This window comes from Lissotriton helveticus, chromosome 3_2 (genome assembly GCF_964261635.1).
Source record: "Lissotriton helveticus chromosome 3_2, aLisHel1.1, whole genome shotgun sequence".
In the NCBI taxonomy this organism is placed as follows: Eukaryota; Metazoa; Chordata; class Amphibia; order Caudata; family Salamandridae; genus Lissotriton; species Lissotriton helveticus.
Genome location: NC_136062.1, coordinates 391,554,099 through 391,579,631, shown reverse-complemented (window position 1 = coordinate 391,579,631; position 25,533 = coordinate 391,554,099). Strand labels below are relative to the sequence as shown.

Here is a 25,533-nt window from a genome sequence, read left to right as displayed (position 1 = left end):
AAGGAAGGCGGCGAGCTGACTGTTGACGGTCTTCTCTATGACTTTGGCGGGGAATGGGAGGAGCGAGATGGGACGGTAGTTCTTAAGCTCGGTGTGGTCCGCTGTAGGTTTCTTCAGGAGGGCACTAAGTTCGGCATGTTTCCAGCTTTCCGGGAAGGTGGCGGTGTTGAAGGAGCAGTTGATGATGTCCCGGAGTTGGGGGGCGATGATGGAGTCGGCCTTGTTGAAGATGTGATGGGGGCATGGGTCGGTTGGCGATCCGGAGTGGATGGAGTTCATCGTGCGGATGGGGTCGGGGGCACAACCAGGCGCAAGCAAGGCACAACAGTTGAAAAGCAACAATAATACGATACCATATACAGTAATACGATCACAGGCGAGATCGGGGGCACAATCAGAGATCAAGCAGCAGAGCTGAGGGCAATATCAGTCTCCATATGATACCAGGCGAGATCGGGGGCACAATCAGGCGCAAGTAGGTCCAGGGAGCGAGTGGAGCGACCGTAGCTGACTGGGTCATGACGGTCACCGCAAAGAAGTTACAGCAGGTACCACCTATCTTTAAATGGAAGAAGGGTGCCCCCTCCCCCCAAAGAATGTACAATGGAAAACAAAAGGGTTGTCAATAAGGACATGGGGCTCGCCATTCGTGCGTATCACTCCACTAACTCACTGGAAAGCTAGTGACAACCCCTTTCTCTTTAGGTTTGTGAACAGTAGTATAATAACTCTTCTGTTTATAGCACAGGCAAATTTAATTTGAATAAATTATGAGGAACTTCAGGGAACAGAGACGCTTGAATAGATACTGTAAGAAATGGATGCACTGACTTCTTAAATGGTACACTCGACATCTAGGATAGGGACAATGGCACTGGAATAGTTAAATACCGAAATGGGTATCAGGAAACAGTAACAGTGAGACTGTGAGATACATGGCAACAAGAAAGCATTTGGCAACAAGACAAATGCATAAGACAAATAATAACATTTTACACTTAATATTGCTAGTTCTAGGTACTCAATTTCTCAACCTCTTAAATAAGAAAGGATGAAGTAGAAAACTCACTCTGCCAACATGCCTAGTCTAAAATCCCTAAAATAAAGTACCTAAAAGCAACCATGTATTGCTTCACATACTTACCCTGGCATTCAACGGGTAGCACTGCTCTCTTTGGTGCATCTCCTGCAGGCAACGCTGCATCTCATTCTGAAGCTGGCTTTTTTCAGCCAACAGTTGCTTCACCTGATCTGGTATGTTTGCATTTCCTACAAGTGCAGTGTCCAGCGCCTGCATTCAGTAAGATACAAAGAAAAGTTGGAAGTGCTTTAAAAAACAATATTATTTGAGCTTGTGGTAACAAACACAACATGATGGATTGGAGAAGGACTTAGTCCTACATCTTACCTGTAGACAAACACTAAACATGTTATCTGCCTTAAAAAAGAGCTACAAGAAAGTACAACACATTTATCAGTTTGCTTATCTGGTCTAGTGGCTACATTGTTGAATTTAGAAGCAGGAGGCTGGAGTATTTTTACATGTTAAATAATGGGAAAGCTTAAAGAACAAGAGTTGCCGAGTTTCAAGTGCTATAAGAAAGAAACAGTCACCTCCAAGCATTTCTGCTCCTTTCCACTGAAGTATATTATTTGTAGGTCTAGCTCTGCAAACCCTAAGTTGTCTGGGTGCTCTTGTCACCAAAACAACAACTAAGAAATGTAAAGAAGTAAACAGAGGGATCTTGTCAGCACTCTTCAACTCCTAGCTTTCATCTGTTTGCTCATGGTTTGCCATTGCTTGGATGGCATTTTGATGATGCTTTTACTGTTGCATTGAAGTATCCATTAGATTTGGGAGTTGGCATTAACAAGTCCTTTAAGGCCTCTCTAGACAGTGCAGCAGTGTTCCAGTCATACTGTTACTAATTCTTGAAAATATATATTGAGATTGATTTGACACCATACAGAGGAATATTTTTCTCTCCTAACACGCTACTGGCTGTTTGGAGCAGTTTGCAAGTGCTTGCTTTCATTGCTTTGCATAAGGGACTATTTTACATTTTAAAAATACCATGAATAATCACATTCATATCTTGTGCATGCATGTTGTACTGAAAACTACTTTTACTTTAATGGACTTATAAGAATAGTTTTGATAGCACTTGAGCACGAGTCATTACTGCTGACCACCATTAACCCCGACCATCTTTGCTAATGCAACTACTACACCCACCACTCCCATCATTACCACAACCACCACCACCACTCCTGCTATTGCAACAATAGCCAACCCAGTCATAACTGCGTTCATTCCCCTACCTACTATTATCATGACAACCACCACTACAACAATATTTATGCATGCCAGTCTTTACACGCTTTACTACACTTAGGCCAGACCTGCTAGCTTTATCAGTGTTTGTATTACACTGCAGATGCAACAGGAGGCATTGTTTAAATTGCCCGTTAATCTTTTCACTTTCCTGCTACAAAACGTTAATTACTGATTTATGGCTTTACAGCTTGCTGTGTGAATACTTCAGCCGCTCATACAAATGAAGACACAGCGCTATTCACTAACCACCCGTGTAAATTTGTTTTACATTGCAGTCATGATAACATGTTGATTATATACTTGGTCAGTACGTAAAGATGTGTAGGCCAGGTAAAGTCACTGGTCTCTATTTCTTTCTTGCAAAGATATGCTATTTTGTGGGAGCCTTCTCCCTTCAGAATATTTTAAAAATTAAATGTCGCTTGCATGCCCGATAGTTCCAGGCTGTGAGATGACATTCTACTCGCACAGCCTGTAACATAGTTGAAGATGGGAGGGCAAGAAGTTGCTTCACACATTTTCCTCTTCTTGAATCCAATCTGATTTACCCCCCCATGAATAAAACCTCAACACCATATAAAAATTGTGGTTGGACCGATGCAGTAAAAGCTGAGAGTATTGGTCGCAGCGAAGGGCCTCCATACTTCTGTTTAAATTGTTTGAGGCCCCAGAACGTGGAAAGGTACCTTGCTTTTAAGGACTGTATGTGATCTTTCCAATTTAATCTACTATCAAACCATATGCCCAAATATTTATATTTATCTACTATTCCAATTTTGGCCTCCCCCAGTCTCCAGTAGAAGAAACTTTTTATTTTACCAAATACCATTATTTTGGTCTTTTCCAGATAAACCGTGAGGCTTTTCTTGTTGCAGTATTCTAAAAAGGTATCCAATTTCTTTTGTAAGCCTAACTCAGTCATGTCTGTTATCACTAAATCATCCGCGTATAGCAGACATGAAATATGGGTTCCCCCCATCTTAGGGCTTAAACCTCCCGCTTTACTCAATGTGGTTGGTAGGTCAGATAAAAACAGGGAAAATAACAAAGGGGCTAAAACACAGCCCTGTCTCAGGCCGTTCATTATCTGAATCTTCTTAGATAATGTCCCAAGATCATCCAGGATTACTCTAGCCCAATTCTTAGAGTGCATATCTTGGATTAATGAAAGAACTGCTTTGTTGATTCCGAGCTTTATCAACATACTCCACAATATTTTACGATCCACTAAATCAAATGCGGCTCGGAAATCAACAAAACAGCAGAACAAGCTGCCCCGCACTTCTATTGCCTTTCTTGCCAATGACCATAAACTAAGACAGTGGTCAACGGTCGAGTGCTCTTCTTTAAATCCTCCTTGTTCTATGGGTATCAGGTCATGCTGTTCTGCCCAGGCTTTCACTACCCCTAGCAATATTTTGGAGAAGACCTTCTCCCCCACATCCAGTAAACTTATGAGGCGATAGTTCTGGGGCAACATAGCATCATCCTTTTTATAGATTGGTCTCATAATTGCTCCCTTCCAACTTTACGGGAAAGACCCCACCGCAAGAATTTGTTGGAAAGTTGTTTTTAAGAAGCTGGCCCACCAATCTGTTATTTTTCAAAATAATAGCCGGAAGATTTTCTGGCCCTGCAGCTTTAGTTAACTTTAACTATTGAATTGTTTTATTTGATATTTTGAAAGGAAAAGTGGTGTTTAAGTTGTGCTAGCGCCTCAGGTTTTACTTCAGGGTGTTCCTCAAATCTTTACCCCTATATAGGTTGGTCAGATGAGTTACCCAATCATCTTCACCTATCAAGCATCGCATTTCCCCTTGCCCTCTTTTACCAATTGCCAAAACGACCTTATATTATTTGTATTTATCACTTCTAACATTGTTTGCCAATTCTTGGATTTATATTCTAGTTTCCTTTCTCTCATTTTATTTTTATATTCCAATTTCGCCACTCGAAGGCTCTCCATTATCTCCTTGTCTGTTATTTTCTTTAACTGCCTTTCCCATTTCCTTAACCTAAGTTTCAAGTACCTACACTCGTTATTAATCTAGTTTTTTTTCCTTCTGTTTCTATTATGGGCGGGCACGATAGTCCGCTTGTACCATGTTAAAGTTTTTGCTTTTTGTGGTACGTTACCAACAGCAGTATAATCTATAAACAAATTATTGACCAATTGCAGGCTTTCCTCGGTTATACAGGTGGTTATGCGTCTGGGGTATTCGATCTGCAAGGGGAACACTCTTTCTCTCTTTGGTTCCTTTTCCATCTTAATTAACAATTCTAAAGTCCAGTGATCACTGTTATCACTCTGCAATACCTCAAATTGTTCCACGTCCTTAAAGTGCCATGCATCAATAAAAGCATAGTCAATTGGGCAGTTTTGATTCCCTGAACGGAAAGTCTTCTTTGCCGGGCAATCCAAAGACGTCCGTACATTGGCACAGAATAGTCCTATTGATCCAAGGAATTGTACCAAATATTTATCTCGTACGGTGCTAACTACGCCACCGAAATTAGCATGAGGAATTTGTGAGGTAGCTAAAATTTCCTTAAACAATTTATCACTAAGGGATGCTTCTAATTTGAGATTAAAATCTCCTAAAATCATTATCAAATGTGCTGCTTTCGCCATACATAAAGATTACAAATCTTTCTCTAGCATGCACAATTGGATTTCATAATCTGTTATTACTCCTAGTTTTATGTATACATTTATCACAATAATTTGTCTTTTTATACCGGTACCAATGTAGAGTTCTACCTGACATACCAGTAGCCACCTACAATTCGTTTTTAGATTAATTATTTTGTTAGCTTTCTTTACTTATACCAGAGTAATTAAGCCCCCTGAGGATTGGCCCAAATTCATTCGTACTGCCTCCTTGGTTACCATAAAAACCCATCTATTGGATTGGGTACCTCACACAACCAGGACTCCTGCAGACACAATATGTCGTAAACACCTAACATCTCTCTAAAGGTGTCTTGTGCAAGCGGTCTCTTGTAACCCCCAATATTCCAAGACAGAGTCCGTAGGCTGTGTGAGTACCCTGAGTCCTGGTTCACTTCACTTAACACACCAGACAGATTTTCCTCCAAACTATTTGAATATTCGTTTAGAAGGTCATATCCGTTACTCAACATTGGCTCGTATGTGGAATTCGGTATTGTTACTTTTAACCCTCCTTGATCTTTATCTGCGCAGATTCTCCTATCGTGGACGCCTAGTGCTTCATACTGTACTTGCTCCGGACGAAGTCCTGCATGGTGAAGGAGCGCCACAGAGTTCCCAGGCTTATTCCCTTCTCTCTCAATTTCATTACCCTGGACAAATCTTATACCCTCCTTTTACAGGTCTCTCTCTGCATTTACCACCACGTTTTACAAACTCGCAATAAAAAAGCACCTTGGTTACCTCATTTCCTTCTAAACTTGTTACAAAACCTATTTGTCTTATATCTTCCGATGTAACCTCTCCCAGTGTTGGGCATTTAACCAGGGTTTGCAATAGATTTGCACGATTTAGCGGTTTTATTTTCCTTTGTCGCTTTTTCCCCACCCTTTGACCCCATGTTTCCATAGGTCCTCAATATTATCGTACATCCTCGTGTTTCTCCTAATTATAGGAGCAGGCTCTCTTCATCTTCTTTGATGTACTTATCACTTTCCTATTCTGAGTCTTCCCTTGGTCCTTTTTGTTTATAAACTCATCTGTCAGTGGTCCCTCACTTCCTGAAATTACGACCCCCTTTTTTATATTCTGGCTTTGGTATACCTCCCTTGTCTTTCCCAACATTTTCTCCAACTTATTTCTGAACCTTCCTCTCTTCCTTCTAATCCTATCCCTTTTAGATCTTTTATATGCACTCCTCTTTATTACCCGCATAGGGCACTTTGAGATGTATACTGTCGGGGGGTTTTCAATCTGAGCAACTTCATTCACCTGTGTGGCTTTATTCTAGATGTTATATAGGGATACATTTACCTCCTGCTCCCTTTTCTCCGCAACTGGGCGCACTATATTTGGCATACAGTTATTAATTTGTTTTAACTCCTCTGCAAACAATTGTAGTTGGGTTTTGTGGGATTTCCCTTGTCCATTGTTCTCAACTAAAGCTTCTAGTATTGCTTGGAGGGTTTTTTGCATTAAGAACATCACCTCTAATAGAGATGATTCTGAGGACGCAATCATGTCAAGCGCCAAGGATGATTGTAGGGTATCTGGAGAGTTAAAGCTCTGCTTGGGAGTTGCCGTTACCCTCTTCTCCTATTAGGTTCCCATTGTGGTGTTTTATGTACATTAGGGCTCTCCCCTTCCCTTCCATTACAAAATAGACGGGGTGGATATTGTCACGTATGCTGACGATACCCAACTCATGATTAAACTCATGCACAATCAGGAAGATGCCACCAATTTCTCCAACTGCCTTCTGTCAGTAGCAGGCTGGATGAATAACAACTGCCTACGCCTTAATGGCGACAAGACGGAGCTTTTAGTCATCGGTAAATCCTTTTGTGACTGGTCACCTGAGTGGTGGCCAACTGAACTGGGCGCAATTCCTTCTCCATCGGAATCAGTCAGGAATCTCGGAGTTATGCTTGATGCTGATCTCTCTTTTAAACACCAGGTCAGCAAAGTCACGGGTAGATGCTACAGCATACTCAAAACTCTTCGCAAAATCCTCGACCTTCTTCCCATCAACGCTAGGAGAAGCCTCATCCACGCATTAGTCACACCTCATCTTGACTACGGTAATGCCCTGCTTTTAGGTTTAAGTAAAAAAGGCTTACACCAAATGCAGTGTGTACAAAACGCTGCTGCACGCCTGGTTCTCAATCTGCCCCGCAGAGCATCTGGGAAGTTGGCTCTGTCAAGACTTCACTGGCTCCCCATCAGGGAGCGTATTAAGTTCAAAGCGCTTTGCTTTGCCCACCGCATTGCCCAAGGAAAGGGCCCAAGATACCTGCAAAATCTCCTTACCGTCCATCGCCCCATCCGGAACCTGAGATCGGCCGGAGCAATGCTGTTTAAACTCCCTCGCATTCGCAAGGCCAGGATGGGAGGCCGTTCCTTTAGGTTTTTGGCAAGTAAACACTGGAACGAACTGCCCATAGATCTTCGTATGGAGCCCTCAGAAACAAGATTCCGTTCAAAACTTAAAACCCATCTTTTCCCTGCCAATTACAATTATTGTTTCTAGCTTAATTTTCCCCCTCCCTCCGGTCTTCTACCTTCTAGGGTCTTACAGCAATTTACAGCGCGGGGACACACTGTTTTAGTGTAACCAGGCGCTCTATAAATGGCAATATTATTATTATTATTATTTTGATGATGACAATCTGGGCTCCAGTTCAGACATTTCCCCTTCATTTATCCCCCCTTGGTACAAATATAATGGCTGGATGGAGTCATTTGTTACATCCATTAATACTCCTAGTCCAGTTCCAGTCATTTGGCTGCTCATGCTGTCCCTATCAAGAGTTCCCCTCAATTGCGGGGAATACTCACATAGTACCAGCTTCTTTTTAAAGTACTTCCTCACACATTTTTTTTATAGATTGCCCTAACGAAGTCCAACTCACTTCTTTTACTGGGGTTGGCGGACGGTCTTGTTTATTTGGTGACATTGTTTCCTCCACGGAATCTATGCTGATTCTCTCCAATGTCAATGACTTTTGTTGCTGACACTTTTTCTTTACTTTTCTTGGTACCGCCTCTTTCTCAAGTTCTTTTTGATACCGCGTGGCTTCCCTTTGGGGGGCATTTTCCTTTATTCCTCTACGCTCTGCAACCACTTCCTTTAGAGTCCACAAGCGCCACTTGTATTTTCTCAAGTTTCCAAGGGCCCAATGGGATGCCAAGCTCTAAATGGTGCAAGTCCAGGTACCTGAGGTATTAAGGTAACACGAAACCCGCCGTGATCACTATCAAGGATAACCCCCACTCAATCTTTATCCCTCCATCTGACCACTCATATATATTATAACAACAAATAACTCAGGCTAAGGTCGGTGAGGGCACATGTGTCTGACAAGGTTACTACCTACACTGGCTGGCGCCACATCCACTAGAGCCTCCACGGAGATAATCCCACTTAAGTTCAATGAGAGACAGGCAATGCGCTTTACCAACTTGCCAACTTCTATTTTATTCTTCGGAGTCAATCAGGTTTTTAACAGCGGCTTTACCTTTTAAGCTGTAGAAGTACCTGCCGCCTTAATCACTACTGCAGCTCCTATTGCGTTGTACACTCCTGCTGCATTACCCCATCTCCTGCACATACTGTTTAGGTGCTGTCGCAATCGCGGTGCATGGGCTCGGTGACGCCCCCCCCCCTAACCGGGGAGAGCTGGCTCAGCCTCTAAATCCGTGCCGTGGTTCAGTTGCTCCGGTTACTTCCAAGCTCTCCGCCCCCGCCGCTCAACAATCCTCACAGCTCCGTTTTTATTTCTAAAGCATGCCTTGTTTTGCTACTCTATCTCTGCTCCCAGTTGCACAATTCTTTAACCACCGCTTGCCGGTTTTCACGGGAGCACAATTTTCCCTGTACTTTGACCCGCGGCTCAGCTGGCTCAGCTGCGTACGCTGCAGCTTGCTGCACTCCCGCAGCGCTCCTGCTCCTGCGCTCACACCAGGCAACTCGCAAAACCCGGCCAAGATCAGAGTTCAGTTAGAGGACGTGTCAAGCATCTAGGAACTGGAGGATAATAAAAAGGTTTATTGAACAGTCTTCTTCTTCATACAAGAGAAGTGAACTACTACAATTGTTAAGCAGACTGCAAAGTATAATGCGTACATCGAGAATAGTATTATAAATTAATACTGTGAAAGTATTGCATGGTTTCTAAGCCATATACAAATACATACATAAATAACATTGACTAAAATACTCAACTGGTGCTTCTAAATATGCCTACCTCAATGTACCTAACCTAAGTCTTGTACGCGGAAAGAAGTAAGTTTGTGTAGCATAGGTTTTAGTTATTTTTGCCAAGAATCTACCAAAGGTTTCTCTAGGTCTAATCAGCTCCATACCTTGGTTTAGAATGAAGGAGGCCTGGTATCTCTGTATCCCGCAAGGGGAGCATGAAAACACCAGAGCTGGATTCTCGGCGAGAGAAAGGCAGCCTCTTGATCAGTGCGTCAACTGGAGGGTAGGCTTCCTTCGGCACTTGATGTAGCGAGCTGCGTCGGGCAAGTAGATAGTGGAACTGCTCCGAACCACCGTAGTTTGCTATAGCAAGTGAAGGTATATTTATACATTGAAGGTGTTTAGGAATGCCAGAGCTTTGCGTAAAGTCGGGCATAATAACGTCACGAAAAAAACCCTAGGGAATAGTTATTCTTTACAAAGTACATGAGTTCTTGGACAAATCAATATTCGAGCAAGGGGAAGTTCCCTAACTGCTAAAGCTGATTTTCCAAGAAATCGTTGTGACGTTTGGTACGGGTGGAAGTAGCCATGCCTGTATTTGGTCTGCATGGGCTATGTCTAAATAAGGGATTGATTTCTATGCCTATATAAGGGCAATGTGAATTGTACCTATATATGGACATGAATCTGGAAAATACACTGGGAACTCTAAACGCCACACAACACCGTAGCACTGGATGTGGAAGGAGGCTCTGCACCAACGGGCGGGTAGGTACCGGGATGTTGGTGCCAGAGGCTACAGCTTAACGCTGGTGCTTTGGTGCAGAGCCGGGGCTACCAAACTACCACCAAACTACCACTCGGTGGACCTTGGCCATGATGAAGTAGTGGTCCGAAGGCCTCTTTTTCTAGAGATGCAGTGTGTGTTTTCAAATGTTCAACAACGGGTTGAGGGATGGGGTACATTACTCACTGCTTCATCCTTCGGTGTAATGTCTGTTACACCGAAGCTTTTCGTTTAATAAACATAACAAGACCAAAATAACAAACATCCAATAAGTAGAACTTGAGATATTGAATTTTAAAGTTTATAGTGAAAAATAAACTTAGCAGCAAATAGTGCTATCTGGAATATCTGGTTACAGAATAAAGTCAAAAGTTCAGGCTGACCGCGATGGAGCGCGGGCTTGCTGCATGGACCCAGTAAGGCCAGCTGAACAAAAGTACCTTAATCATGGTTCTGGAGCTTGCATGGATCTGCAAAGATGCGTTGCGCAGCAGAAGCAATCATTCGGTTACGAAATGCAACGAGGCTGCAGTGCGAGGTCCGAATGCGTCGGTGTTGAGAATTCTTTTGTGGGGCTTGCGATAAGAAGGCTGTGTCGAGGAAGCGAGGTGCAGCAGAGACAATGCAACGATTCCAATGAGCGGTGTAGCTGTGTTGCCAAGGTTCGGCGTTGTCATTGAGGCACAGGGTCAAGGCTGATTTGTATATAGCTGGGTCTGAATTGAGGTGGCGAAGTGAGCTAAAGAACGATGAAGGATACAACCCAGATCTGTGACTGGGGGTTCCTGTCTGAAAAGATTCTGCGCACTGTCCATCATCTCCTTGTGTTTGCTTTGTTCACCCTAAGTTGGCAGGGTTTGCCTAGACGTGGGTCCCTTGCTCACTTTGCCACTGGATTCAAGCTTGCCTGGCTGATGAGGGCTGTTAGCCCGAAACCGGTCCCATGATGCTTGTTTCCATGTCCAGGGAAGACATGGCTTGGCAGTTCGGGCTGGACTGTTCCCATGAGGCACAGGGTTAAGACTGTGTCAGGGTGGGGCTGGGGTAGGACGGACACCACGACCCGGGGTTTTGGTTCAGGGCCAATGACGATCTCCTTCCTGATTGGTGTAGCGTCGGGACCGCCAGGGAACTTCCCCCTGACGTCAAGAAAGGCTGGTCCGGTGACGGGATCAGCGAAGGTGGAGCCAAGGACACCCAGGAAACGTCCAAGGGATCCTGCGGACGGGGCGGAAAGGGATAGACGTTAACAGATACTCCGCGCCCGTCCGTGATAGAGAGCATGTCCTCGTGACAGACTGATTAGCATATAGCTGTGTCTGAACTGGGGTTGTGAAGTGAGCTAAAGAACGATGTTGGATTCAACCCAGATCTGTGACTGGGGGTCACTGTCTGAAAGTTTCAACGCTCCGTCCATCATCTACTTTTGTTTGCGATGGTTACCATGTTTAGGGGAGGGAGCACAAGCACTGGTTAACAGTGGTAAGAGTCCTAATACCAACAAAAACAAGGTCACAAGAGTGGAGGAGGCAGGCAGTTTGGGGGAAGACCACGCAAGGTTATCTAGTCTAACACTTACATTTTTTGGGCTCCGACGAACTGCACAAACAGCTGATCGTTCACTGGTGGTCTTTGGGAAGAACAAAGTGGAAGCTGAGCACTCTCTTTGGGTCATAGTGATGGAGCCTCTTCTGAACATTAGAGGGGTGAGGTAGAGCACAGAATGCCGGCAGAATGATGGATTGGACGGCTTAGAATGGCATCACAACCTTTGTGGGTAAAGGATGCCTTAATATGCAGAACGCGCTTGTTCTGCGTACGGAGCATGACCACACAAAGCCTGACGCTCACTCATGCCGTGCTGAAGTGATGGCGACTAAATATAGTTTTGATAGTGACGAGCCGTACATTGCAACTGTGAACTGGCTCAGATGGAGAACAGATAAATAAGAAAGAATGTGTTCCCATTGCGGCATCACCTACGGGGAAACATATGTTGCAGTCCTTTAGAAAAACGCATCACAACAGGTTATTAAAATAGGTTATTAAAATAAAGAGGACTGATAAGGCAACCGTAATAAGTCTGAAAGATAACCATTAACAGCACCCAGAATAAGGCCCTGCTGGGAAACAGACAGTGCAAATATTAAAATGTCAGGCAGTTTGGCCTGGAACGGTTCAATCTGGTGAGATCCACACCCAGTTAATAATGTGTCCAAATAACAGAGGTATACAGTTTTTTCGAGGTACGCCTGGCTGCCAAGATGACATGCTTGACTGAAATCGCCCACTGGATGAAGACTGTCAACAGCTGAACACTGAAAAGGCAGAAATCGGTATCTACAGGAAGAGCACATCATCATAGGACTCTACCAAGTGTCCAGCAGAGCCATCAGAGCTAGGAACAAACACCAACCTCCAACATTCATGTCAAGAAACTAGGGATCATTATGAACAGCAAACTAGACATGACCTCCAACATCAATGCTGTCACTGCACCATGCTATCATATCTTAAAGATGCGGAGGAATATTTTCAAATGGCTTCCAATCAGCACCCTGCAAACCATTATGCATGGCTTGGTCACAAGCTAGCTGGGCGAAGGGAGCCAAGATTACAAAACATCTCACCGGAAGGCTGCAGACCATTCAGATCTTGGCGGCCAGGATCACTTTCAATCTGCCACGCCACACTAACCTCAAGCTACACCCGAAGGAGATCTACAGGCTCACCATTCACAAACTAGCACATACAAACTCCTCATCCAAACTTTCAAGGTACATAACACTGGCCCAGCATACCCAACAATCGCATTTGCTTTCACAATCTTTCCCGACACCTCTACTCTTCTGGGCTCCTCCTTGCACAAATTTCACACATACGAAAAACCAGATCTGGCACTAGCCTTCTCCTACACCACTACTAAAGCATAGAATAACCTGCCATTACACATAAGAGCCTCTTCTAACTTCTTGAATACCGCTAGAAGCTGAAGACCTGGCTTTGAGTAGTCCGACTAGGTCTTAGGTGTGCCTACACTCACACCTGCTCAGTGCCAGGATGCTCACCCGGTTGATAGTGCGCTCTACCAATCTGCATAACATTGTAGCAAGTACCCTTCTGTACCCAAGTTGGATCTTCCTTAGTTCGGCATATTATACGTTTTAGGCAGCCTTTGCTTTGTACAGTCATGTGTAGTACATTTATTTTTGTGCCACAATATTATTTTAGAAGGATGGCGCACATGTTATTTGTTATGTACTTCTCGGGACCCAGTCTGAACATTTCGTACAAGGTCTAACACGGTGTACTGTTTTCATATGCCCAGTCAAGCAAATTCTTCTAATATTTTAGACACAACACAGTAATACAGCTGGTGTTTTTTTAAATTTAGATTCTTTATTACATTTTTAGCAATAGTAAGCAAACACTGATCAATAAACACCTATTTTCACAAAGATGTAAAATGGCACAGATACATTATAAAATATAGGCATGAATAAAACAAAAAACAATACAAGTAGCGCAGTGATATACAAAGATTATAAATTGATTAAATCAAATTTTAAATGATTATTATAAGAAAGAGAAAATTAAATGCAAACAATATATAATACTTTTTGAACCCCATCTGTACTGAAGTACGATAAGGAATCAGAATCACCACATACCTCAGAATGGACCCCCATATTTTATCAAACTGGTGTAAATTGTCATTTAGTTTATAATTCTTTACTCAAAATAAGTCACATCAAACATATCCGGAAGCCAAGAATGAAGCGTTGGCATAACATTAGTTCTCCAAAAATTTAAAATATTAATTTTATCTACACTGAGAGCAGTGGATAGTCATTTGAAAGTTTGAATGGAGATATAAAGTATTTTCAGAAGCATCATGTAAGAGTGATAAACGTTTTTTATATGAACTGCTTCAGCGAATGTTATATGAACCAAATGCCAATAAAATCTATTTAAAAAAAAAAAGAGTGATAAACGTTTTATGAGATAGAAGTAAAGAAAAGAATGTATCTTAAAGCTTAAAGTAATCTCAATCTGGATCAAAATTGTACAAATACTGGCACATTCCCACATGATATGAACTATATCACAATCTGGTGATCTACATCTCCAACAGAAGGAGTCTGGCCTAAATTTAGCAGTATAATTTAGCCGTGATTTTAAATTGTTGGAAGATTGTATAGAAAATGTTTAATCCGTTAAAAGAGCAGATTGTCCAGAGACAGTACCCTTGAAATGTTTTCAAGTATGAAGGTATCGTGCAATTGGAGAAATTGAGGTGTTAGTCATGAGTTTTAGCCACACTTAGAGCAAGGGCAGAGGTGAGTTGAGTGTATCTGATAAACTGCAATGAAGAAAGATTGAATTCATGTTGTACACTGAGGAAGATTTCAAGGACTGTAAATGCATGAACACATCAGCTATACGGTAAATCTTGTGTTGGGTCCAAGTAGGCCAGTTGAGTTCAGTCCCATTATATGTTATCTCTGCATTATTCCACATGGGGGCTTCAGAGTGAAGGCGGATGTGAGTATTCGTAAGCTTATGTGCTTTCTGCCATGCTCATAAAGAAGAATAGATTAGAGGAATTAGTACATTTTGAGCATTTAGTATAATAAACAACCAGCTCTATGTCTGATTGTAATGGGGACCATTCAAGTGTTACCCAGAGCAGTGTATTCCAATTAGTAGTTAACTTGTAAATAGAGTGGGCCAACTATTGTGCAATCCAAAAATATTAAATTTTAGGAATATATAGGTCTCCCTTAGTTGACTTTTTTGAAACGATTATCTCACACAACAGTACTCTTCATTTACACTGTGTCGCGCTCCCTTAGAGCACAGAGGAGGATTCTTACAGAGGGACAGGTCTTGGAATGGGGACTCTGACTTTGCATGATCTAAATGTACACATACATTGCTGTTGCAGACCATCTAACAATAATACCAGGTATGGGGTCGGGTGCTAGCCCAGAAATCACAGATATATCTCTGTGTTCTTGTAGTGAGGAACAGTCTTAGACAGATGGATTATGTTACTTATCTTCTAAGCAGCTGCTCGTGGCATGTAGTGCTGTAGATATACATGCTTCGCATACTTTTGCCATCGAGTGTTGGGCCCAGATGTGTACAAGTTGTTTTTGTTTGAAGAGGTGTTTCAAGTCACGAGGCAAAGTGATGGCTCCATTGTTAGATTGTTTTCCCACAGGCGGGTGAGAATGGAGTGTAAGTGTCAATAAAGAGATGTCCATGCAAGTAAGATAATGTAAATGAACTGCAACTGCCACAGGTGTCCGGGGGGAGGATGGGCACATGTGAATCTACAGCACTACATGCCATGTACAGATGCTCATAAGGTAAGTAACATAATCCCTACGAGGCTTGTGTGTCTGTAGATACACATGCTGAGCATAGATTGTATAGCAGCCCCTCCTAAATAGCGGTGGCTAACCTGTGTGGGTTGCAGTTGCTTGAAAGCGAGTTTGTTGTACTGCCTGACCTGAATTGGCTTGCTAAAATATCCATACAATAATGTTTAGTAAAAGTGTGTGGTGTAGACCACTCTGCAAATATCAGCTATTGGAATATTGCCCAGGAAAGCAATGGAAGATCCTAGCTTACAAGTAGAGTGAGCCCTAAGTGATGTGAGCAAAATTCTATTAGCTTTGACATAACATGTTTGAATGCATTTAATTATTCATCTAGCGATGCCTACTTTTGGTACAGGTTTTCCTATGTGAGAGGGCGAAAGGGCAATGAAAAGCTTCTTAGTCTTACAGAGCTTTTTAGTTCTGTCATTATAATACACAAAAGCTCTTCAAACATCCAGTGTATGAATGGCCCTTTCCAAAACTGAATCTGGTTGTGGAAAGAAAGTAGGTAGTTCAACTGATTGATTGAGAAGAAAAGATGAGATGATCTTTGAAAGACATTTTGGGTTTGTTGTCAGACCCACCCTATCTTTATGGAGCTGGAAGAAAGGCTCTCTCACACGCCTTAGTGAGGTAATGGCAGCTAGAAATTCAGCCATCCAAGATAAGAATTGTAGGGAGTATTTGTGCAGTGCTTCAAATGGTGGACCCATAAGTCTAGTAAGTACAATATTGAGATTCCATGTTTCCTACAATATTCCTACCCTGTAGATCCTTGAAAAATGTCTTCACAACCAACTCTGTAACCACATCAGTCAATTCAGACAATACAATACAGCTTCCGTTAAGGGTACAGTAACAAAACTGCTATGACACACATAGTGGATGTTGCACTAAAAATGCTGGAACAGAACCTATCTTGCATTTTAATCCTGCTTGACCTATCATCTGCATTCAATACGGTTAAGCATGACAACCAGGGGAGAGGAGTTGGCCTAACGGCTAGGGTGCTCGACCTCGGACCTGGGGATCTGGGTTCGAGTCTCGGTAAAGACGCCAAAACCTCCTGTGATTCTGGGGAAATCACTTAATCTCCCCGTGCCTAAAATGAATGTGTGTCTGTCCTCATGTAAAGTAACTGGTGCTATGTAAAGCACTCTGATACCCGATTCGGTTTGGGTCTAGTTCGCGCTATATAAAACTCTGCAAAAAAAAAACAACTTCCTTTTGGAACACAGTATGGGGCTAACAGAATCAGTCCATAACTGGTTCACCTCCAATCTCTAAAACAGGAATCAAGGAGTCAAAATTACTCAACTCACTATCGTAGACCACTCCGGTCCCATTAGTGGTCCCGCAGGGCTCCTCTTTCACCCACTCCCTTCAAATTGTTCATGGAGTCTCTAACGGAAATTCTAAGTTCAATTAACATCCACGACCACATGTATGCTGACAATACCAAACTATACTTAAAAGTCTCCACCCCAGGAGACGTCAGTACCCTCAACACAACTCTACAGACAACTCAAAATTGGCTAGACTCGAATCATCTGAAACTAAATACTCAGAAAACCGAATTCCTACTAATACCCCACCCAAAATTCATCTGTCATTAAAGAATGATTGAAACATCAAAAAAGCTATCAACTGTACTTCACAAGTCATTGACTCAGCGAGAACACTGGGATTAACTCTTGACAAGAACCTCAACATGCAGAAGCACATCAGTGCTGCCACCGAAGGGGCGAATCATCAAATGCACATTCTAAGAAAATGAAAACCCTTCATCTCCTCCTACGACTTCAAGCATACAGTGCAAGCCCTAGTGACTCCGAGGTTGGCTTATGGAAGGGCAACCCTCTGTCCCCAGCCCAGATCCAAATTGGCTCCTCTAAGGGTTTCCTCAACTCTGTTGCAAAGCGCACCACTGGCTTAAAAAGAAACAACCACATCGCCCGATCTCAAATCCCTCAACTGGCTCTCTTATGAAGCAAGAATCCAGCAAAAAATTGTCTGCATGACTCAGAAGCTCGAACATTCTGGTGGCTGCAGATCATTCAGTAGCTCCAACACCTTTCTACTGAAACATCATATATTTCACAATAAGGAAACTTACAATCCTTCTCTGGTATTGCCCAGAGAATTTGGAAAACCTTGCCCTCTGAAGGTAGAATGAATCCCTCAACTGTATCTTTCAAGAAAGAAGTCAAAGTACTCCTATTTAACAAATTTCTCCCCAGATCCTAAGATCACTTCTCTTCATACCCATCCAGATTCCTCAATCACACTCATGACTACTGCTCACCAGCTACTTAAGTTTTTTTCGACTTATCAGTCCTGACTGACATTATGGCCCACCCTCTTGTTTGTCAACACTGCCTGATCCTGCAGTTATCTTGACTATGATATTTTTGTTTCTATTGGTTTGTCTCCACTGCTCTCGGAACTCTGTAAAGCGTACCCTCCCTTTTTTGGGTGCTAACTTATCCTGTATTTTTTTCTCAAATTATATTATTTTTATTATTGATGTTTTTGTCTCTGCTCTCTGTAAATTGCTGATACCCCCAAGGGTTATGTTTGTGCTATAAAAACTCTCAAAATAAATAGGTGGAGTTAGAACTGTAGGCAGAATTACTCTTTTAAGGCATTGAACGCCTTAATAACTGCAGTTTGAAGAAAGGCAGTTGTTGCCAATTTTGCAAGTAGGCAGCGATCACAGTCAAATGTAGACGTATGGATGTATAAGCAAGACAGAGGTTTCTAAATGAAGATAACAATGTTTTGTACAGTTGTGTCAAGTGGATTAATGTTTTTGTTATGACAGTAGAAAACAAAGCGTTTCCACTATACTGCATAACACGCTCTAGTTGTTTGTCTACGAGTTTCTCTAAGAATGGTCATACCTTCTGTCGGGAGATTTAAATAACTAAATCCTATGACTATAGGAGCCAAATAGCACGATTGAGTTCCTTTGAGTTTGGTTACCATATTTCTCCATGGTTCTGAGTGAGAAGATGTGGGTGGAGAGGTAGCTTCTCGTGGGGAACTGATAGCTACAGTAGTGTGGTGAACAATGGTTTGCGAACCCTAGTGGGTACCACCAGGACGAGGGTGAGTGAGGGACGTTTTACCTGAGCTTCCAAACTACAAATGGAAGAGGTAGAAAAATGCAGGCAAATATTCCTTACCAGTATATTCATAGAGCACTGCCCTTGGACTGAGGGTGTGGTAACCTGGAGGAGACGTTTGGGTATTTTGTGTTTTCTGTGGTTGCAAAGAGGTCTATCTGTGGAAACCCTCACCAGTGAAAGGTTGACAGTAGGCCTTGAGGATAGTTCATGGACTTCTTGCTGGTTTTTGCTAAGAAGGTCAGCAATCTTGTTGTCCTTTCCAGGATGGTGTTCTGATAGTAGGTGAATGTTGTGACGTATTGCCCAATGCCAAATCACCTGAAATAGGCATGATAACTGTAGAGAGTGTCCCCCACCTGTTTTTGTGAATAGAATATGGTTGTCACATTGTCCGTGCGGACTAAGACATCTTTGCCTGTGAAGTGACAGAGAAATGCTTTCAATGCCAAGTGAACAGCTTGTAGCTCCAGGTTACTGATATAGAGAACCTGGTATTTGGGTTCCCAAAAGACCCCAGACTGTCAGTTGATGTAGGTGAGCACCCCATCCTTTCAGTGATGCATATACTGTGAGAATGATCTGGTGAACAGGGTCGAGAACAGGCAGCCCTATGAAAAAATGTGTGTGCAGAGAGTGATGAGTGAAGCGGTCTACCAAAACTAGATCCTGTAAGTGACTCTGTATTTACAACCACTGGTGTACTGGACATTCTTGCAGCAGACACATGTGTAACCAAGCATGTGCTACTATCACAGTGCCATCATGCCCAGGAGTTGCATAACTGTTCTGACTGTTATGCTTTGATTGGGTTAGAATTTGTGCAACACTGTTTGAATATTTTGGATTCTGGGGTGATTCGGATAGGCTAAATCCAAATGTGTGTTGAGTATGGCCTCTAAGTATGGTTGAACCTGTATGGTAAAATATGTGATTTTTGTATGTTTTGTTTATTGTGAATCCCAATTGATGCAGAAGACCGAGTGGTTTGAGTGTATATTTGCCACAAGAGATGCGTGTTAGCTTTTATGAGATATGGTAAAACATGGAAGTTTTGTCTGTGCAAATGTAATGCTACCAATGCTAGGCACTTGGTGAACAAAGGATGGGCAGCTTTGACTCCGAATGGGAACACTTTGAATTGGTAATGTTTTCCTGCTAAAACAAATCTGAGGTAGGTGCAGTGAGCTGGATGAATGGGAATATGGAAGAAAGTGTCCTTTAAGCCCAGTGCCGACATAAAGTCCCCTTGTTGAAGACTTTGCTTAAGGAAGTGTACTGATAGTGTGTAATGATTTAAAGGCCCGAGATCTAATATGGGCCATCCTTTTGTGGAACGAGAAAGTAAAAGGCGTATACTTCTGCACCTTGATACTGAAGAGGGTCTGGTTCTCTGGCTCCCTATAACAAGAGAACTTCTACTTACTGTTTTAGCAGATGTTGATGCACTACAGAAAGACTGTGTCTGCGAGGGGTGAATGTTTGGAGGTGTGGTGATGAGCTCCAGACAACAATTATGTTGTATAATGTCCAACACCCACTGATCTGATGTTATGATTTTCCAAGTATTGAAAAATTGTCGTAGTCTGACCCAGACAAGAGTTAGATGGTCAGTCAGAATGAGAAGGGAGTAATTGCTTTGAGGGTGAGTTGCATGTGGAGGCACCTTGTCCGCATTCATTAAAATTATTCGCTCTGAATGTACCCCTATAGTATACCCTAGAAGGGGAAACATTATTCTGTTGTCTGTAGGGGGATGTATCGACATCAGAAAATGTAGTCTTGGCACCTTACTTATATGTGGGGGAGCCGAAAGGAGCTACAAGTAGGGCTGGTTTGTAAAGCCCCATTGATTTGGCTGCCTTATTTTTGTCTCATCTTTTCTAATGCTACGTCCACCTGGGACAGATGCGCTCTGTCAAATGGCACATTAAAAAAATATATATCTTTAGTAAAGTTTATGGCAAATATTTACAAAATCGGTATTTATTATTCGTCTTCATGCATTGAGGAGTAGAAAATCTGTATACACAATAAGGTTAATAACCAGATGATCTTACAGGTATAGACAGCCATCCAACTGACCTAAATAATCGTTCCATCTTAATGCATGTTACTTTGTTGTATCCAACCCCACAGGTGTCTACCATGAAACAGATCTCCAAACTTATATGCTGACCAGTGTCTATAAATTCCCCCTTCTAACCCTCCCCACTCTCAAATAGAACTCCCTCCCACCTCCTCCATGTCCAGTCTCAGTTAGTGTTTCCTTGTCATTTAGCCTCCCATTTAATGTCCATTCAATGCTCATTATGTCAATGATGGCCGGTCCCCCCTGTCTCTTGTGTACTATCTGATCCACTACCTGACTGTGTGCTTCCCCAGCCTCCTCGCGGTCTGCATCTACATTTCCACCCCCCATCATCCCCCCCACTCGTCAACTCTTCCCATCATTGCCCTCCAGGCCTCTTAGTTTTCTTCTAACTTTCCGTCTCGTCTAGTCTGCTGCATTCGAATCACCTCAGCTGTTGCCCATTCCTTCACGCCTCCCACCCATTGTGTCAGTTTGGGCAGACTGCTGCTCAGCCACGAGATGGCAATCTGTCATTTCGCTAGCACCAGTCCCAGGAGGACAAACTTCCTGCTAAGATCTTATTCTTAAACCAAGCAACACCACCCGGATCTCTCCGGCTATCTCCCAGCCTATTACTCCCCGAAGCGCAGTCAGGACTTCGGTCCAATAGCCCCGTAGAGTCGGGCAAGCCCAGACCATGTGAATGAATATAGCTTCTGTCTCACCACATCTAGGACACTCAATCGATCAATCAATCAATCAATCAATCAAGGTTTTGTAAAGCGCACTACTCACCCGTGAGGGTCTCAAAGGCGCTGGGGGTGGCGGCAGCTCCGGATCAGTCGCAGCTTCGGGTCAGTCGAAAAGTCAGGTCTTGAGGTCCTTCCTGAACATTTGCAGGGTTAGGGAGCGTCTGAAGTTCACAGGGAGCTTGTTCCAAGTCTTGGCTGTGATGTGGAAGAAGGCTCTCCCGCCTGTTCTGGTTCTTCTGATGCGGGAAACCCCTGCCAGGGTGAGGTTGACGTAGCAGAGATTCCTTTTGGGTGCGTAGAAGAAAACTCTCTCGTTGAGATGTTTGGGTCCGATGTTGTAAAGGGATTTGTAGGCTTGGGTGAGGAGTTTGAACGTGACCCTCTACTCGACGGGTGGACACTGCACCTATCGTTCCAGGTAAATCCTATGCAGCAGCTTGGGGGCCAAGTACATGTGATTTACGTAGTTGAATTGGATTACCTTGAACCTTGCGTTTACACTCACTTGATTAACCCCTTCGTGAAACTTGACCCAGTCCATTTGAGTAATAGTGTCTCCGATCAATGTACCCACTTCGCTTGAATTGGCAGTACCACGACCGCCCTGTCGTCCCTTATCGCCCGATAGAGATGGAAGATCAATATGCAGCCTTTGGCTATTATTAGCAGGGTCCGTAACACCTTTGAGACAGGTGGCTCGTTCCGGAACATAGGCCTTAATTCCCTCGCCACTTGCGCCATATTGTAAGAACTGACCTGGACCTAACTCAAACATTTCTATTGCCTGGTCACGTATAATATACTGTGGGTTGTCGTAGAGGTCGCCCATAGTCAGACACCCCCCACGTAACCAACAGAGAGCTGTTTGTCCACCCGGAACTGGCGTGTGCGATCAAGGTAGAATGAAAGCGCATGTTTTGGGCCCAGACAGTGGAGCCTCTCTTCTTCCTTCGAAGGAGGCGGAAAGAAGGTGAGCAAGGTGATGGACTGCCCGATGTGAAAGGCCGTGACCACCTTGGGCAGGAAAGAAGGACGAGTTTTTAAAACAACTTTGTCCGGGTGGACAGAAAGAAAAGGAGGCTTAGAAGATAGAGCCTGGAGCTCACTCACTCTCCTGGCAGAGTTGATGGCAACCAGGAATGCAGTCTTAAGAGTCAGAAGACGAAGAGGACAATTATGAAGTGGCTCGAAGGGAGCGCACATCAGATAGGTTAGAACAAGGTTCAAGTCCCACTGAGGCATCACGAAAGGAACAGGAGGAAACATGTACGTGATGCCTTTCAAGAATCTATTTACAACAGGGGACTTGAAAAGAGAAGGCTGATCAGGTAGCCTCAAGAAGGCTGAAATGGCAGGGAGGTATCCCTTAAGAGTGCCCAGAGCAGAGTCCTGCTGGGCAAGAGAAAGGAGGAAGAGGATTACCTCAAAAAGAGGGACAGAGAGTGGATCCACAGCTGTGCACCATGCAGCAAATTTCTTCCACCTGCAGGCGTATACCGATTTCGTGGAGGGACGCCTGGCTGCCAGAATCACATCACAGACTTCAGGAGGCAAGTCAAATGACCTTAACTGCCGCCGCTCAATCTCCACGTTTGGAGGTGGAGACTGGACAGGTTCGGGGGGAGGACCGTCCCCTGCTGCTGCGACAGAAGGTCCTCCTGAGGGATCGACTAACATGCTGAATAGCTCGGGATTCCAGTATTTTCGTGCCCAGTCCGGAGCCACAAGGATGACTTGGGCCCGGTCGCGTCTGATCTTCTTCAGCACTCTGGGCAGAAGTAGTATAGGCGGAAAGGCTTACAACAGACCGCAGCTCCACTCGCGACGAAAAGCGTCTCCAAGTGAGTGCCGCCTTGGAAATTCTAACGCGCAGAACTGATGACATTGCGTGTTTTCTTCGGTGGCGATTAGATCTAACCAAGGCTCTCCCCACTGCTGAAAGAGGCCTTGCGCCACGTCCGAGTACAGACGCCATTCGTGCCATCATGCACCGAGGGCTTAGTATGTCCACCCTGGCGTTCAGGGAACCTGCCAGGTGTTGAACCACCAGGGTGACGCCCTGGTGTTCCAGTCATTGCCAGAAGCACAGAGCCTCCTGACAAAGGTTCCACGACCCCACCACGCCCTGTTTGTTGCAGTACCACATGGCGATGGTGTTGTCCGTGAACACCTGCACTACACTTCCCTGGACAGTGGGAAGGAATGCCTTCAGTGCAAGCCGGATCGCCCGCAGCTCCAGAAGGTTGATGTGGAGCCGGGAATCCGCCGGAGACCAGAGGCCTCTGATCTCCCACTCTCCCATGTGGCCCCCCCCATCCTAGGAGGGATGCATCCGTCACCACTACGTGCTCCGGTTGGGGTAGTGAGAGAGATCTGCCGCTGACCCAATAGCGGTCCGTGAGCCACCACTGCAACGGTCTTGCAGTGCCCTCCGAGATCCGGACGTGGACGGACAGGTTGCCCTGATGCTGTGCCCACTGAAACTGCAGGTCCCACCGCAGAGCCTGCATCCGCCACCGGGCGTGATGTACCAGAAAGATGCAGGAAGCCATCAGCCCCAGTAGCCGCAGCGTCAACCTGACCGAGACTTGGGATAAAGGCTGAAAGATCTGAATCAGAGCCTGAATATCCCGTACCCGATGTTCGGGGGATAAACCCGAAACTGCGCTGAGTCCAGAACCGCTCCGATGAAAAGGACCTTCTGAGAGGGGCACAGGTGTGATTACGGCACGTTAATGGAGAACCCCAGCGAGTGCAGGAGGTCGGCCGTAGTCTGGTGGACGAGACGACTGTCTGGGGCGAGCCCGCCTTCAACAACCAGTCGTCGAGATAGGGGAAGACTGAAACCCCCAATCTGCGCAGATGAGTTGCGAACACCGTCATCACTTACGTGAACACCCGTGGGGCGCTGGTAAGGCCGAAGGGGAGCACGGTAAACTGAAAGTGCTCGCGGCCTACTGTGAACCGCAGGTAACGCCGGTAGGACGGGGATGTGGAAATATGCGTCCTGTAAGTCCAACGCTACCATCCAGTCTTGTGGGTCCAGGGCAGCAAGGACCTGAGCCAAAGTCAGTATCTTTAACTTCTCCTTCCGGAGGAAGCCGTTGACACTCTGAAGGTCCAAGATAGGGCGTAGGCCTCCTTAGCCTTTCTTGGGTACCAGAAAGTAGTGGGAATAGCAACCACGTCCTACTTCTGGCCCAGGGCGCGCTTGACGGCCCCCTTGGCCAAGAGGGCCATAACTACCTCCTGTAGAAGTTGCAAGTGATCCCCCGACATGCAGTGGTACTGAGGTGGCATGGCTGGAAGGGTCGCCTCGAAGGGGAGGGAGTAGCCCCTTCGGACGATTAGAGGCACCCACCTGTCCGATGTGATGGAGCGCCAGTGAAGGAGGTGATGGCGCACCCTGCCCCTCACTGGCGTCGAATGGGCCTGAAAATTCAGGCTAGGAGGATTTTGAGGCAGATGCTGTAAGGGTGGGTGTGGACTGGCCTTACCGATGTCCCCCGGCACCGCCATTGCGGTTACCACGTCCGCGTTGAGGTTGATTCTGCAGCCTCTGGCTAGCTGGACGCGTGGGGGCGCCCCTCCCTTGGCCACGAAAGGGACGAAAGGCGGAAGTTCTCTGGCGTTGGCCGAGGCCCAAGAACTTGGTCGTAGCCCTGGAGTCCTTAAAACGCTCCAGCACACTGTCCGCCTTGTCGCCAAAGAGGCGACGGCCATCAAAGGGCATGTCCATAAGGGAGGCTTGGACATCCCCGCGAAAAGTAGGCGGACCTGAGCCAGGCATGGCGGCGAACCGCCACAGTTTTTTTTTTTTTTTTTGTAAAACCTTTATTTACGCAAGAAGGTACACCGCTATTTAGCCGAACATCCCAGAGGCACGGCAGCATTTCAAAGACATGGAATCACGGCATACATCAATCACAATACCGGATAAATGAGGTTTAATTTTATGTTAAACACAGGATGCCGTCTATAACGGAAAGCTCCAGTATAGCGAAAAGGAAACGGGAATCAGGAGACTAGCCGTGAGTAACAAGCATATCTTGAACAATCCAAACAAGAAGTCCCGCAGAATGAAGGTAACCATTAGGAAGAACTGGGCAATGCAGCAGAGATACAGGAGACATATGCATACAATTATCACAAATATCAATTAAGCTCCGGCCCAGTTACACCAACAATG

The 25,533-nt window shown here is 44.6% G+C and overlaps 1 protein-coding gene across 1 annotated transcript in view; it reads right to left on the bottom strand.

Moving 5' to 3' along the window:
* The window catches only part of LOC144826026 (uncharacterized), a 658,919-nt gene that overhangs the window by 73,354 nt on the left and 560,032 nt on the right, over positions 1-25,533 (bottom strand). The window contains exon 25 of the mRNA XM_078684302.1: positions 1,145-1,291. Within this exon, the coding sequence (XP_078540428.1) occupies positions 1,145-1,291 (147 nt within the window). The remainder of the gene's footprint in view (positions 1-1,144; positions 1,292-25,533) is intronic.